Here is a 16846-nt window from a genome sequence, read left to right on the forward strand (position 1 = left end):
TAGAACTTGTCCCTCTCTAGTCTCTGCTCTACATTTAGAAAGGAATCAACTTCTCTAATCTATATTTTACATGGAGAAAGGAATGGACTACAGAGATGGGAGGATGCGCTTGTTGATACTGTATTGGCTGGCTTTGTTAAAACAAATTCTGTACATTTATGAATGTAAATATTGATCTTCATTATTCATGTTACACAGTTAGAATGGTAATTATTAACCTGTTATCTCAAACATACTGCATATGGCATGATGCGCATGCACACGAACTCTGCATAGCACTGTTTTCAACCTCCCTCCCTCTGCTTTCTCTTCCTCCTTTATGCTCCATCTCTCTCTCTCCCTCGCTCTCTCTGAGGTCTGATGTGTCCCTCCCTCCCTCCCTCCCTCCCTCCCTCCCTCCCTCCCTCCCTCCCTCCCTCCCTCCCTCCCTCCCTCCCTCCCTCCCTCCCTCCCTCCCTCCCTCCCTCCCTCCCTCCCTCCCTCCCTCCCTCCCTCCCTCTATGCTCCATCTCTCTTTCTCTCTCCCTCGCTCTCTCTGAGGAGGACTGATGTCTCTCTCTTCCTCCCTCCCTCCTCTATGCTCCATATCTCTCTTTCTCTCTCTCCCTTCCTCCTCTATGCTCCATATCTCTGTCTCTCTCTCTCTCTCTCTCTCTGAGGAGGAGGACTGATGTGGCTCTCTCCCTCCCTCTATGCTCCATCTCTCTCTCTCTCTCTCCCTCCCTCCCTTCATATAGAGCTGTGGACTACTAATGTTGTCCTACAAGGTTACTCAACTGAGAGTTGCTGCTCTTACAGTGAAGGGGAAACGTGTCAGAACATTGAAAAAGACGTTGCCTCAGCGTTTCTCTCATGTTTCACATTTAACAACAGCACAGCAGGATCATTAGAGACCGGCCTTATTGAAACAGTGCATGAAATCTCACAAAGTCTACACTTTTTCAACACCGCAGGCTGAGATTGATATAACACCAGTATAACTTGTTTCTGTTCTGCCCCTCTCTCTCCATAGCAACTATTTAACTGTCAGGCTCTCCGTAAACTGAGCATACCTGACAATGACCTGTCAAACCTGCCAACCACCATAGCCAGCCTTGTAAACCTGAGGGAGTTGGACATCAGTAAAAACGGTAAGCGAGAGAGATGTGATGTCCACAGCAATCTCTGCTAGTTTCTACTCTGATATATTCTAAATTGTCAACTCTCTACTGATACTGTCACTCTAAATATTAGCATGATGTACAATATGACGAGGCATGAGTATTAAAAATGTGTGTTCATTTGTTATGAATGACAAACATGTTTCCATTCCATTCCTTCTTTAGGTATTCAAGAGTTCCCAGACAACATTAAATGCTGTAAATGCCTATCTGTTGTGGAGGCCAGTGTAAATCCTATTGCCAAGTAAGTGAAGAAAGAAGTGTATCATTGTGGTGGGATGGCTGTAGTCTATAGGGACAATGGTAATGCTATATTATCATTGCCAACAGCTGTGTCTGTTGCTTTGTATCAAGCAACAATCACCGATTACCTCAATAAAAAAACAACCATGAATTTTCATATGAAAATGCTTTCAGTCAAATTGGCTGCAGAAATACATTTTTTAATATATATATATTTTAGTCACCTCATGGCAACTTTGAAATTAACTGATAAACAGAATGAGGAAAATAACTACATGGGAGACTTGTATTTGTGTGTCTGAGGCTTTTGTCTGAATTTAAATGATTAGCATAGAAGAATAGAAACAATTCCATCACTGTTTATGTAAGACATTTCTTTCCTGCATTGTGTAAATACTGTATGCCATTTGTTAAATATTGAGTAGTTTCCTGTCCTTACAGAGGGTAATGCAGGTCTCTCTGCGAGTTCTTGACATAATGTGCCTCATGCTATAAAATACATGGGAAAACCATAAGGGAGTTACCCCTGAGCAATACGTCATACATTTAGCATTTGTTGGTGGGAAATCATGGGTTGACAAACAAATGGGTTCTCGAAGATTCTCTTTATACTTGCCTCTCTCTTTCAATTCAAGGGGCTTTATTGGCATGTGAAACATATCTTTATATTGCCAAAGCAAGTGAAATGGATAAACAAAAGTGAAATAAGCAGTAAAAAGTGAACAGTAAATATTACACTCATTATTTCCAAAATAATAGAGACATTTCCATTGTCATTATATCTATAAACATTGTTGTAACAATGCCGCAAATAGTTAAAGTACAAAAGGGGAAATAAATAAACATGAATATGGGTTGTATTTACAATGGTGTTTGTTCTTCACTGGTTGCCCTTTTCTTGTGGCAACAGGTCACAAATCTTGCTGCTGTGATTGCACACCGTGGTATTTCACCAAATAGATACGGGAGTTTATCAAATTGGATTTGTTTTCAAAATCTTTGTGGATCTGTGTAATTTAAGGGAAATATGTGTCTTTAATATGGTCATACATTTGGCAGGAGGTTAGGAAGTGCATCTCAGTTTCCACCTTATTTTGTGGGCAGTGTGAACATAGCCTGTCTTCTCTTGAGAGCCAGGTCTGCATACATTGACCTTTCTCAATAGCAAGGCTATGCTCACTGAGTCTTTACATAGTCAAAGCTTTCCTTCATTTTGGGTCAGTCACAGTGATCATGTATTCTGCCACTGTGTGCTCTCTTTTTAGGGCCAATTAGCATTGTAGTTTGCTCAGTTTTTTTGTTAGTTCTTTCCAACGTGTCAAGTAATTATCTTTTTTATTTTCTCATGATTTAGTTTAGTCTAATTGTGTTGCTGTCCTGGTGCTCTGTGGGGTCTGTTTGTGTTTGTGAACAGAGCCCCAGGAACATCTTGCTTAGGGGACTCTTCTCAAAATACATATCTCTGTAAGTGATGGTTTTTTTTGGAAGGTTTGGGAATCGCTTCCTTTTAGGTGGTTGTAGAATTTAACATATATTTTCTGGATTTTGATCATTAGTGGGTATGGTCCTAATTATGCTCTGCATGCATTATTTGTTGTTTTACGTTGTACACTAAGGATATTTTTTTCTGAATTCTGCATGCAGTCTCAATTTGGTGTTTGTCCCATTTTGTGAAAACCATAAAGGGCAATGGGTTCTACAACTGATTCAAGTATTTTTTGCCAAATCCTAATTGGTATGTCAAATTTATGTTCCTTTTGATGGCATAGAAGGCCCTTCTTGCCTTGTCTCTCAGATCGTTCACAGCTTTGTGCAAGTTAGTACCTGTGGCACTGATGTTTAGCCTGAGGTATGTATAGTTTATGTGCTCTAAAGTAGCGGTGTCTTGAAATAATTTGTATTTGTGGTCCTGGAAACTGGACCTTTGTTGGAACGCTTATTTTTTGTCTTACTGAGATTTACTGTCAGGGCCCAGGTCTATCAGAGTCTGTGCAGAACATCTATGTTCTTCTGTAGGCCCTCCTTGGTTGGGGACAGAAGCACCAGATCATCAGTAGACCTTAGACATTTTACTTCAGATTCTAGTAGGTTGAGGCTGGGTGCTGCAGACTGTTCTAGTGCTCTTGCCAATTTGTTGATATATGTGTTGTAGAGGGTGGGACTTAAGTAGCATCCCTGTCTCACCCCACGGCACTGTGGAAAGAAATGTTTTTTTTGCCAATTTTAACTGCACACTTGTTTTATGTGTACTTGGATTTGTTAATGTAATATGTTTCCCCCCAACACCACTTTCCATCAATTTGTATAGCAGACCCTCATGCCAAATAGAGTCAAAAGCTTTTTTTGAAGTCAACAAAGCATGTGAAGACTTTGACTTTGTTTTGGTTTGTTTGTTTGTCAATTAGGTAAACATTGGTAAACATCCAATTTGACAATTGCTCAGTACATTGTTTTCACTGAGGAAATGTACATGTCTCCTGTTAATGATATTGCAGTGGATTGTTCACAGGTTGTTGTTGACGCATATCTCATGGTAGTTATTGGAGTCAAATATGTCTCCACATTTGTGGATTTGGGTTGTCAGTCCTTGGTTCCAAATATTAAGGAAGCTGAGGATGATGTTAAAGTATAGCCAATTGGAATTTGTGGTCTGTATATTTTATCATTTCATGTAGGGATACCATCAACACCACAGGCCTTTTTGGGTTGGAAGGGTTTGTATTTTGTCCTTTTGTTCATTCAGTGTAATTGGAGAATCCAGTGGGTTCTGGTTGTCTTTAATAGCTGATTCTAAGATTTGTAATTGATCATGTATATGTTTTTGCTGTTTGTTCTTTGTTATAGTGCCAAAAAGATTGGAGAAGTGGTTTATCCACACATCTCTGTTTTGGATAGATAACTCTTTGTGTTGTTGTTTGTTTAGTGTGTTCCAATTTTCCCAGAAGTGGTTAGATGCTATGGATTCTTCAATTACATTGTGTGCTGTTCCTTCTTTTTATGTAGTGTATTTCTGTATTGTTTTATTGTATCATCATAGTGAAGGCGTAGACTCAAGTCTTCTGGGTCTCTATGTTTTTTGTTGGATAGGTTTCTCAATTTCTTTCTTAGGTTTTTGCATTCTTTATCAAATAATTTGTCATTGTTGTTGATTTTCTTAGGTTTTGTGCTTGAAATTTTTAGATTTGATAGGGAAGCTGAAAGATCAAATATACTGTAGGCATTCTGCTGCCAGCTTTACACCTTCACTATTACAGTGAAAAGTTTTGTCCAGTTGTCTAAAATGGATTGAATTTGTTGTTGCCTAATTGTTTTTGGTAGGTTTCTACACTACTTTCTTTCCATATATAGCATTTCTTAATATCGTGCAGTTATTTTGGCTTTGATGCCTCCTCATGATTGAGTATTGCTCTGTTTAAGTAGACTGATTTTTCTGTGATCTGATAGGGGTGTTAATGGCCTGACTATGAACGCTCTGAGAGACTCTGGTTTGAGGTCAGTGATGTAGTAATATTTTAAGATACATACACAACGCAGAGAACTTAAGATCAAGAGGGAATTAGTTGTTTTTCTGTAATAGGGATTACATGATTAATGTGTCAGACATGGGAGGAATGTCAGTCTGGGACTCATAGCTACATGTGGCAAGTTCTCATTGGTTCAAATTGTCTATACATTGAGCCTGAAATGGGATATGTGTTATCTGGCAATTGGCCCAATTTTATTACCAGGAATTCTATTTGGTCAACCACAGGCTAGGGTTGGGGGTATAAAACTACTCTCTTCCCTTTTTAACACCTGGTAGTTTGGTGGATGGGACTACCAGCTCTCTGTAACCTAAAAGGCAACCAGTTGGTCTGTCTCATCTATACCATGTTTCTTGTAGGATAACAGTGTCTGTATTTCCAATTTATTTGATGAAGTCTGGGTTTCTGCTCTTTAGGAGGCCAAAGGCAGATGACCATCATTGAAAATAAGAATTTGTTCATAAGTTAAATAAAGGTAAAATAAAAATAATAAATATAGGGTGTGGCCAGGGTTTGTTTGGGATGGTCTCAGCTGGTTTTTATTTATTTTATTTTACCTTTATTTAACTAGGCAAGTCAGTTAAGAACTAATTATTTTCAATGACGGCCTAGGAACAGTGGGTTAACTGCCTGTTCAGGGGCAGAACGACAGATTTGTACCTTGTCAGCTTGGGAATTTGAACTTGCAACCTTCCCGGTTACTAGTCCAATGCTCTAACCACTAGGCTACCCTGCCGGTTGGGGTGTGGCTCGTGAAGCAATGGGTGTAGATCCTCTTGGCGTGGGTTCTCAGGGTGTCTCGCTGGTCTAGGCGGGGTGTTCGATCCTCCTGTGTAGGGTGCTGCGGTTGAGGGTGACGTCCTTCCGGGTCCTGGCAAAAGTTGGGATTTCTGCCTGGTGGTAAAGGTTGTTTAAGTCTAGGGTGGAATGGTGGGCCAAGTAGACATTAGGTTTTGAGGCACAGTCACAGGAAATGCTTGCGTTCACCCGCTGTATGGTGGCAAGGTGAATGTCTTTTCGTGATAGCAGGGTGGAGATAACCACTTGTGCGTTGGAAAAAGCTTTTTCAATCACTCCGTTGAGTGATGTGGCCATCCTTTCCTGCTGGGCCCTCAGGTCATTTGTGATCGTGTGATTTATAATGTGGCTGGGGGACCCTAGTCTGTCCTCTGACAACAGCTCTAGGTCATGCCTAGTGTTTGGGCACCAGAGATTAGCCAGTTTGTGTTTGGGAAAAAGTTTACTTGCCATTTCAGTCAATGAGGAGCACAATTTCTGGCTTTTGTGTGTCCTCAATGGGTTGTCAGGAAAGCTATCGGTGGAGCTGACGGGGGCTGTTAGGAGGGGGTAGGGTCTGTTGGGTTGGTGGGTCCTATGTTGTCGGTTCCATTGTGGTTGTGGTCTGTGTCTGAGGTGGGCTGTTTTGCTGGCTTCTCTGTGGGAGTGTCTGTAACACCTCAGCTTTCTCACCTTCTCCTTCACTGCTGTTAGCTGTGCCATGTGTTTCTTTCCCTCCTCCTTCACTGCTGTTAGCTGTGCCATGTGTTTCTCTCACTCCTCCTTCACTGCTGTTAGCTGTGCCATGTTTCTCTCCCTCCTCCTTCACTGCTGTTAGCTGTCCCATGTGTTTCTCTCCCTCCTCCTTCACTGCTGTTAGCTGTGCCATGTGTTTCTCTCCCTCCTCCTTCACTGCTGTTAGCTGTGCCATGTGTTTCTCTCACTCCTCCTTCACTGCTGTTAGCTGTGCCATGTGTTTCTCTCCCTCCTCCTTCACTGCTGTTAGCTGTGCCATGTGTTTCTCTCCCTCCTCCTTCACTGCTGTTAGCTGTGCCATGTGTTTCTCTCCCTCCTCCTTCACTGCTGTTAGCTGTGCCATGTGTTTCTCTCCCTCCTCCTTCACTGCTGTTAGCTGTGCCATGTGTTTCTCTCACTCCTCCTTCACTGCTGTTACCTGTGCCATGTGTTTCTCTGTTGTTTCTCTCACTCAGGATTAGAGGTCGACCGATTAATTAGGGCCGATTTCAAGTTTTCATAACAATCGGAAATCGGTAAATAAAATAAATAAATAAACATTTATTTTTTTATACCTTTATTTAACTAGGCAAGTTAGTTAACTTCATAGAACTACCCCTCCTGGATCTGGGAGAATTGCCATCAACTACACTAATTAACATAACGCAACGGACAAAAAATCTTACTAGAAAATATTCATATTCATGAAATCACAAGTGAAATATAGTGAAACACAGCTTCGCCTTTTGTTAATCCCCCTGTCATCTCAGATTTTGAAATTATGCTTTACAGCCCAAAGCAAGACAAGCATTTGTGTAAGTTTATCAATAGCCTAGCATAGCATTATATCCAGCTAGCAGCAGGAAGCTTGGTCACAAAAATCAGAAAAGCAATCAAATTAAATAGTTTACCTTTGATGAGCTTTGGATGTTTTCACTCACGAGACTCCCAGTTAGACAGCAAATGTTCATTTTGTTCCATAAAGATTATTTTTATAGCCGAAATACCTCCTTTTCTTGTTCACGTTTTGTTGAGAAATCCACCGGAAATTGCGGTCACGACAATAATCAATCCTCAAGGTGTTTTTCAAATATCTATTCGATAATATATCAACCGGGACAATTGGCTTTTCAGCGTGAGGAACAATGACCGCCTTTGTCTATTACGCACAAATCACTCTGAGAGCCACCACCTGACCACTGACACAATGTTGTCGTTCACGCTCATTTTTCAAAATAAAAGCCTGAAACTTTGTCTAGTGACTGTAGACACATTAGTAAAGCCATAGAAAATGGAATCTGATTGATATCCCTGTCAATAGTCAATAGGGATGCATAGGAACGCAGAGGTTTCAAAATAAGAGTCACTTCCTGATTGGATTTTTCTCAGGCTTTCGCCTGCAATATCAGTTCTGTTATACTCACAGACCATATTTTTACAGTTTTGGAAACATATTCTAGCATCTGGTCCTGAGAAATAGCCCGTTTACTTTGGGAAAGTAATTTTTCCAAAAATGAAAATAGTGCCCTCTAGCCTTGAGAGGAACACATTCTTATTTTCAATGACGGCCTAGGAACGGTGGGTTAACTGCCTCGTTCAGGGGCAGAACGACAGATTTTCACCTTGTCAGCTCGGGGGATCCAATTTTGCAAACTGACAGTTAACTAGTCCAACGCAACAACGGCCTGCCTCTCTCGTTGCACTCCACAAGGAGACTGCCTGTTACGCGAATGCAGTAAGCCAAGGTAAGTTGCTAGCTAGCATTTAAACTTATCTTATAAAAAATAATCAATCATAATCACGAGTTAACTACACATGGTTGATGATATTACTAGATATTATCTAGTGTGTCCTGCGTTGCATATAATCTGAGCATACAATTATCTAAGTATCTGACTGAGTGGTGGTAGGCAGAAGCAGGCACGTAAACATTAATTCAAACAGCACTTTCGTGCATTTTGCCAGCAGGTCTTCGTTGTGCGTCAAGCATTGCGCTGTTTATGACTTCAAGCCTATCAACTCCCGAGATGAGGCTGGTGTAACCGAAGTGAAATGGCTAGCTAGTTAACGCGCGCTAATAGCGTTTCAAACATCACTCGTTCTGAGCCTTCAAGTAGTTGTTCCCCTTGCTCTGCATGGGTAACGCTGCTTCAATGGTGGCTGTTGTCGTTGTGTTGCTGGTTCGAGCCCAGGGAGGAGCGAGGAGAGGGACGGAAGCTAAAATGTTACACTGGCAATACTAAAGTGCCTATAAGAACATCCAATAGTCAAAGGTTAATGAAATACAAATGGTATAGAGGCAAATAGTCCTATAATTCCAGCCTAAAAGTTCCAACCTGGGAATATTGAAGACTCATGTTAAAAGGAACCACCAGCTTTCATATGTTCTTATGTTCTGAGCAAGGAACTGTAACGTTAGGTTTCTTACATAGCACATATTGCACTTTTACTTTTTCTCCAACACTTTGTTTTTTGATTTAAACCAAATTGAACATGTTTCATTATTTACTTGAGGCTAAATGGATTTTATTGATGTATTATATCAAGTTAAAATAAGTGTTCATTCAGTATTGTTGTAATTGTCATTATTTCAAATACATTTTTAAAAAGCGGCCGATTAATTGGTATCGGCTTTTTTGGTCCTCTAATAATCGGCATCGGTATCGGCGTAGAAAAATTATAATTGGTCGACCTCTACTCAGGTAGGACGAGTCGTCACCGAGAGAGAGCTTTTCCTGATGTGCTCTCTCTTTGATCCCGTAAAAGTCCTGCTGGAACTGCTTGAGCATGCCCTGCACCATTACTGTCCCAGGCTTGTACTCGTTGACAGAGGTGCTTAAATTTCCTCAATGTCTAGTATTCTTAGTTTCCAGCCTGGGCCAATACCCTCTCTCTTGACATAGGGGTAGTGTGCTCTTATAGCACTGTGCCATGCCAGTGGATGGTCTTTGTGAAAAATGAAGTTGCTTACGTTCCCCTCTTTGTAGCGGTCAGCAAATAGTGTCTCTGGATTGTCCTTGAGGAGCTTCTTTTTGTACTTCTTCCATGCTGTGTAATTTTTCATATCCAAGGGGTACTGTATTGTGATGACATCTGCACAGGGATTCTCTCTCTCTCTCCCTTTCCGTCTCTCTCATTGCCCATCTCTCCACTGTAGGCTCCCAGAGGGCTTCACCCAGCTCCTCAACCTGACACAGCTCTTCTTAAACGATGCCTTTCTGGAATACCTCCCCGCCAACTTTGGGAGGTGAGTTCAGCCTATGGACTCCCTTGTTCTGGTGTTGTGGGGCCTCGGGCACTCAGTTGCAGAAGGAGAGGCTCTCTGTGTATGGTTTGGATTGGAGCTTTTATTTAGTTACCAGTATGCCTGGGTGGGTTCAAACAGACTGTTCTTCATTCTCTGCACACAACGCCTGGTAAACATCACTTGCCTGGGGCTTGCATGAATAAAGCAATGGTTTAGGGACAGATCTAAATGTACTGGGGGCAAGGGACCGTCCAACTCTAGGTGTCCTGAAAAATGTACCCCCCTCCCCAAAGTTATAAATATTTTCACATGACCCTTAATTAAACACACTACCTCCTCATCGAATTAACTCAAAATAATATTTACGACCACAAATAACAATAACTGTAGCGACCATGTGTTTATGAACGTGGATATCAAATTTGCCACTTCAGCATGCTTTTGTGGCACAGTCGATGCCACGCAGGGCTACGGGTCAGAAGGTTGAGTGTTTGCCGAGCACCACAGACTCTCTCTCCCTGCGTGTTTCATTAACCTACGATCAGAGCCATCTGCAGACAATGATCAGCTGGGGGGAAATCAGGTTTTCAACATTTTGATACCCAGTATCGAAGGCTTGGCTTGACGATCTCTGAATGTCATTAAACTTTTTGGTGTTTTGCAACAGATGTCTCTTTCCATTCACCAAGAGCCTGCTGCACAGTTTGGATTGAATTATTGATTGATCTGGGATTTATTTCCATTGTGTTCCCTATTTTTTACATAAATACATATACAATGAAATACAGTGGGGCAAAAAAGTATTAAGTCAGCCACCAATTGTGCAAGTTCTCCCACTTAAAAAGATGAGAGAGGCCTGTAATTTTCATCATAGGTACACTTCAACTATGACAGACAAAATGAGAAAAAAAAATCCAGAAAATCACATTGTATGATTTTTAATTAACTTATTTGCAAATAATGGTGGAAAATAAGTATTTGGTCACCTACAAACAAGCAAGATTTCTGGCTCTCACAGACCTGTAACTTCTTCTTTAAGAGGCTCCTCTGTCCTCCACTGGTTACCTGTATTAATGGCACCTGTTTGAACTTATCAGTATAAAAGACACCTGTCCACAACCTCAAACAGTCACACTCCAAACTCCACTATGGCCAAGACCAAAGAGCTGTCAAAGGACACCAGAAACAAAATTGTAGACCTGCACCAGGCTGGGAAGACTGAATCTGCAATAGGTAAGCAGCTTGGTTTGAAGAAATCAACTGTGGGAGCAATTATTAGGAAATGGAAGACATACAAGACCACTGATAATCTCCCTCGATATGGGGCTCCACGCAAGATCTCACCCCGTGGGGTCAAAATGATCACAAGAACGGTGAGCAAAAATCCTAGAACCACACGGGGGGACCTAGTGAATGACCTGCAGAGAGCTGGGACTAAAGTAACAAAGCCTACCATCAGTAACACACTACGCCGCCAGTGACTCAAATCCTGCAGTGCCAGACGTGTCCCCCTGCTTAAGCCAGTACATGTCCAGGCCCGTCTGAAGTTTGCTAGAGAGCATTTGGATGATCCAGAAGAAGATTGGGAGAATGTCATATGGTCAGATGAAACCAAAGTATAACTTTTTGGTAAAATCTCAACTCGTTGTGTTTGGAGGACAAAGAATGCTGAGTTGCATCCAAAGAACACCATACCTACTGTGAAGCATGGGGGTGGAAACCTCATGCTTTGGGTCTATTTTTCTGCAAAGGGACCGTGACGACTGATCCGTGTAAAGGAAAGAATGAATGGGGCCATGTATGTGAGATTTTGAGTGAAAACCTCCTTCCATCAGCAAGGGCATTGAAGATGAAACGTGGCTGGGTCTTTCAGCATGACAATGATCCCAAACACACCGCCCGGGCAACGAAGGAGTGGCTTCGTAAGAAGCATTTCAAGGTCCTGGAGTGACCTAGCCAGTCTTCAGATCTCAACCCCATAGAAAATCTTTGGAGGGAGTTGAAAGTCCGTGTTGCCCAGCAACAGCCCCAAAACATCACTGCTCTAGAGGAGATCTGCATGGAGGAATGGGCCAAAATACCAGCAACAGTGTGTGAAAACCTTGTGAAGACTTACAGAAAACGTTTGACCTCTGTCATTGCCAACAAAGGGTATATAACAAAGTATTGATCAACTTTTGTTATTGACCAAATACTTATTTTCCACCATAATTTGCAAATAAATTAATAAAAAATCATACAATGTGATTTTCTGGATTTTCTTTCTCATTTTGTCTGTCATAGTTGAAGTGTACCTATGATGACAATTACAGGCCTCTGTCATCTTTTTAAGTGGGAGAACTTGCACAATTGGTGGCTGACTAAATACTATTTTGCCCCACTGTATATACAGACACATTACAGAGATAGAGACGAAATCATTCTCAACCTCCAGATGAGTATGAGGGGCGAGTTTAAGTACAATTCTTACAAGCTTGTTTGGCTGGTAGCTTATTCTTCAGATTTTTGGGGCTGCTGGTGGACCATGATGTGCAGGCATAATCAAAGGTACACTGAACTCTTGCCAGAGTCTTTTTCGGTGTCTATAGCTAGGTTTCCATCCAATTGGTGACAGATTTTAATGTGAATATTCTAAAATCTTCATAAAAACAATATCAGAGTTTGGCACCATAAAATGACAGGGAATATTTTAATTTACCGGACCTTTTAATAAATTTTATGGACATCCATATACATTCAGGTCCAACCTAGCGCAGCCAGCACCATCAATAAATTAGGTATGTTGGCCAAATGAGCCACATTTACTTTCCTAAAACAATAATTGTCCGCGCCGCGGTTCAGCTGTCAGAGATTAGCACAAAATTCATCAGGGCATATACACTGCTCAAAAAATAAAGGGAACACTAAAATAACACATCCTAGATCTGAATGAAAGAAATATTCTTATTAAATACTTTTTTCTTTACATAGTTGAATGTGCTGACAACAAAATCACACAAAAATTATCAATGGAAATCAAATTTATCAACCCATGCAGGTCTGGATTTGGAGTCACACTTAAAATTAAGGTGGAAAACCACATTACAGGCTGATCCAACTTTGATGTAATGTCCTTCAAACAAGTCAAAATGAGGCTCAGTAGTGTGTGGCCTCCACATGCCTGTATGACCTCCCTACAACGCCTGGGCATGCTCCAGATGAGGTGGCGGATGGTCTCCTGAGGGATCTCCTCCCAGACCTGGACTAAAGCATCCGCCAACTCCTGGACAGTCTGTGGTGCAACGTGGCATTGGTGGATGGAGCGAGACATGATGTCCCAGATGTGCTCAATTGAATTCAGGTCTGGGGAACGGGCGGGCCAGTCCATAGCATCAATGCCTTCCTCTTGCAGGAACTGCTGCCACACTCCTGCCACATGAGGTCTAGCATTGTCTTGCATTGGGAGGAACCCAGGGCCACCCGCACTAGCATATAGTCTCACAAGGGGTCTGAGGATCTCATCTCGGTACCTAATGGCAGTCAGGCTACCTCTGGCGAGCACATGGAGGACTGTGCGGGGCTCAGGCAGTACTCCTCCTGCCCCTCCTTGCACAAAGGCGGAGGTAGCGGTCCTGCAGCTGGGTTGTTGCCCTCCTACGTCCTACTCCACATCTCCTGATGTACCAGCCTGTCTCAATCAGTGTTGCTTCCTAAGTGGACAGTTTGATTTCACAGAAGTGTGATTGACTTGGAGTTACATTGTGTTGTTTAAATGTTCCCTTTATTTTTTTGAGCAGTATATATATACAGTGCCTTGCGAAAGTATTCGGCCCCCTTGAAATTTGCGACCTTTTGTCACATTTCAGGCTTCAAACATAAAGATATAAAACTGTATTTTTTTTGTGAAGAATCAACAACAAGTGGGACACAATCATGAAGTGGAACGACATTTATTGGATATTTCAAACTTTTTTAACAAATCAAAAACTGAAAAATTGGGCGTGCAAAATTATTCAGCCCCTTTACTTTCAGTGCAGCAAACTCTCTCCAGAAGTTCAGTGAGGATCTCTGAATGATCCAATGTTGACCTAAATGACTGATGATGATAAATACAATCCACCTGTGTGTAATCAAGTCTCCGTATAAATGCACCTGCACTGTGATAGTCTCAGAGGTCCGTTGAAAGCGCAGAGAGCATCATGAAGAACAAGGAACACACCAAGCAGGTCCGAGATACTGTTGTGAAGAAGTTTAAAGCCGTATTTGGATACAAAAAGATTTCCCAAGCTTTAAACATCCCAAGGAGCACTGTGCAAGCGATAATATTGAAATGGAAGGAGTATCAGACCACTGCAAATCTACCAAGACCTGGCCGTCCCTCTAAACTTTCAGCTCATACAAGGAGAAGACTGATCAGAGATGCAGCCAAGAGGCCCATGATCACTCTGGATGAACTGCAGAGATCTACAGCTGAGGTGGGAGACTCTGTCCATAGGACAACAATCAGTCGTATATTGCACAAATCTGGCCTTTATGGAAGTGTGGCAAGAAGAAAGACATTTCTTAAAGATATCCATAAAAAGTGTCGTTTAAAGTTTGCCACAAGCCACCTGGGAGACACACCAAACATGTGGAAGAAGGTGCTCTGGTCAGATGAAACCAAAATTGAACTTTTTAGCAACAATGCAAAACGTTATGCTTGGCGTAAAAGCAACACAGCTCATCACACTGACCACACCATCCCCACTGTCAAACATGGTGGTGGCAGCATCATGGTTTGGGCCTGCTTTTCTTCAGCAGGGACAGGGAAGATGGTTAAAATTGATGGGAAGATGGATGGAGCCAAATACAGGACCATTCTGGAAGTAAACCTGATGGAGTCTGCAAAAGACCTGAGACTGGGACGGAGATTTGTCTTCTAACAAGACAATGATCCAAAACATAAAGCAAAATCTTCAATGGAATGGTTCAAAAATAAACATATCCAGGTGTTAGAATGGCCAAGTCAAAGTCCAGACATGAATCCAATCGAGAATCTGTGGAAAGAACTGAAAACTGCTGTTCACAAAAGCTCTCCATCCAACCTCACTGAGCTCGAGCTGTTTTGCAAGGAGGAATGGGAATAAATTTCAGTCTCTCGATGTGCAAAACTGATAGAGACATACCCCAAGCGACTTACAGCTGTAATCGCAGCAAAAGGTGGCGCTACAAAGTATTAACTTAAGGGGGCTGAATAATTTTGCACGCCCAATTTTTCTGTTTTTGATTTGTTAAAAAAGTTTGAAATATCCAATAAATGTCGTTCCACTTCATGATTGTGTCCCACTTGTTGTTGATTCCTCACAAAAAAATACAGTTCTATATCTTTATGTTTGAAGCCTGAAATGTGGCAAAAGGTCGCAAAGTTCAAGGGGGCCGAATACTTTCGCAAGGCACTGTGTGTATATGTATATATATATATATATATATATATGTATATATATATATATGTATATATATATATATAAGGTACTATCATTAGTTTTATATATATATATATATATAATAAGGAATAGAAGCTTAGGCCAAACCCCAGAGAGAGAGATATGCCGGTGGCATGCTACGACACCGACATTTGTATTTATGAATCACCATTAGCTGTTGTTAAGGTAGCAGCTACTCTCAAAATTAAGGGAGTTTTACAATTTTAAAAACATTACAATACCTTCACAGATTCCACAACACACTGTATGCCGTCAGTCCCCTACTCCACCACTACCACATATCTTCAATACAAAATCCATGTGTACGTGTGTGTATAGTGCATATGTTTTCATGTGTGTGTATGCATGTGTCTGTGCCTATGTTTGTGTTGCTTCACAGTCCCCTCTGTTCCATACGGTGGATTTGTGTCTGTTTTTTAAAATCTAATTTTACTGCTTGCATCAGACATGCATTTCTTTGTCAGATGGCTACTGCATCTGCTATACAGATATAGACATACGGAAGGAGGGTAATAAAGATAAGCTTTATATTGTTAGATTATAGGAGTAACTTTGGTAGATCTGAAACAGTTCAACTACCTTCTTATCAGTAGCAGTAGCTAAAGCTTAATAATAGCTACACCAATCCAAACCATAACAAACGTTTCCAAACTTTATTAGGGTAATATCAAAAGTAAGTCAAGCCATTGTTTATCGGGAAAATACGAGCAGAGGAGCTACTGTAAACCAGGGACAAAACGTACTACCCTCCCCTATGCCCCTCCAAAAAATACACAACCTTCCCTAAAGCAAACAAATTGTTTTACAACCCTCCCCTATTTTGGACCACCCCTCCCCCCAGTCAATTTCGATCTGTCACTTAGCAGCATCTCCTATCTGGTTTGATGATGAATGGAGAAAAAGTCATGATTTATCAAAACAGCAGTGGTATTACTCTTGGGCTCAGTGTAATGGAATTTAAGGTTGGGATGTCATGTTTTTTTCTCCAATACTTTACTGTCCTATGCATAGCATTAGCATCTATTAATACTGAGATGGAAAAATCTGTTTTCTGTCTTGTGAATGCGTGTGTTTTTGACATCCTCTACCTTTCAGACTTTCCAAGTTACGGATCCTGGAATTACGAGAGAACCACCTGAAAACGATGCCAAAGTGAGTGACTCAGCACACAGAGATCTCACCTCACCAGGGCAGCTAGTGTTAGCTACAGAGGCGTGTTTGATCATGGGATTGAAAGGAAAGGTTACAATAAACTAAACTTTGCTGTTTGCCAACATACTTTTCACTGAACTTCATGGGTAACTTGCAGCCAATATCACTGGTTCCTGCAAATAGAGAGAACTATCATGCTGAACTTTGAGCGTTATCTATCCACATGTTAGTAGAGTCCTTTATTACAATGTCTGTGCTTTCCCCAAGCACCTAAAAGAAATCATATCCCTCTTCCCATTGCACTCTAGCCAGCTTACCCACCTCAAATCTGTCCCCTCTCTCTTATGTAGAAGACACTGATGTAACCATGAAACGTGTCTGTTAATGAAAGCCTTGACAGTTCTAGCAGCCAACATGCCCATACAGCCCCTATGAGTCATCCAACCCTGCCCAAGATACTACTCCATATGGAAGGCTTCGATTTTTATCATTACCCCTGCACCACACAAACCTTAAACCTCAGCTAAATATTGTCATGAATAATGT

At 41.4% G+C, this 16846-nt stretch overlaps 1 protein-coding gene across 1 annotated transcript in view; it reads left to right on the top strand.

Moving 5' to 3' along the window:
* Positions 1 to 16846, top strand: part of LOC135556428 (leucine-rich repeat-containing protein 7-like) — a 149020-nt gene that overhangs the window by 76036 nt on the left and 56138 nt on the right. The window contains exons 3-6 of the mRNA XM_064989633.1: positions 1013 to 1130; positions 1326 to 1404; positions 9597 to 9686; positions 16244 to 16300. Of these exons, the coding sequence (XP_064845705.1) occupies positions 1013 to 1130; positions 1326 to 1404; positions 9597 to 9686; positions 16244 to 16300 (344 nt within the window). The remainder of the gene's footprint in view (positions 1 to 1012; positions 1131 to 1325; positions 1405 to 9596; positions 9687 to 16243; positions 16301 to 16846) is intronic.

The sequence above is a fragment of the Oncorhynchus masou genome, chromosome 15 (genome assembly GCF_036934945.1).
Source record: "Oncorhynchus masou masou isolate Uvic2021 chromosome 15, UVic_Omas_1.1, whole genome shotgun sequence".
Classification (NCBI taxonomy): Eukaryota; Metazoa; Chordata; class Actinopteri; order Salmoniformes; family Salmonidae; genus Oncorhynchus; species Oncorhynchus masou.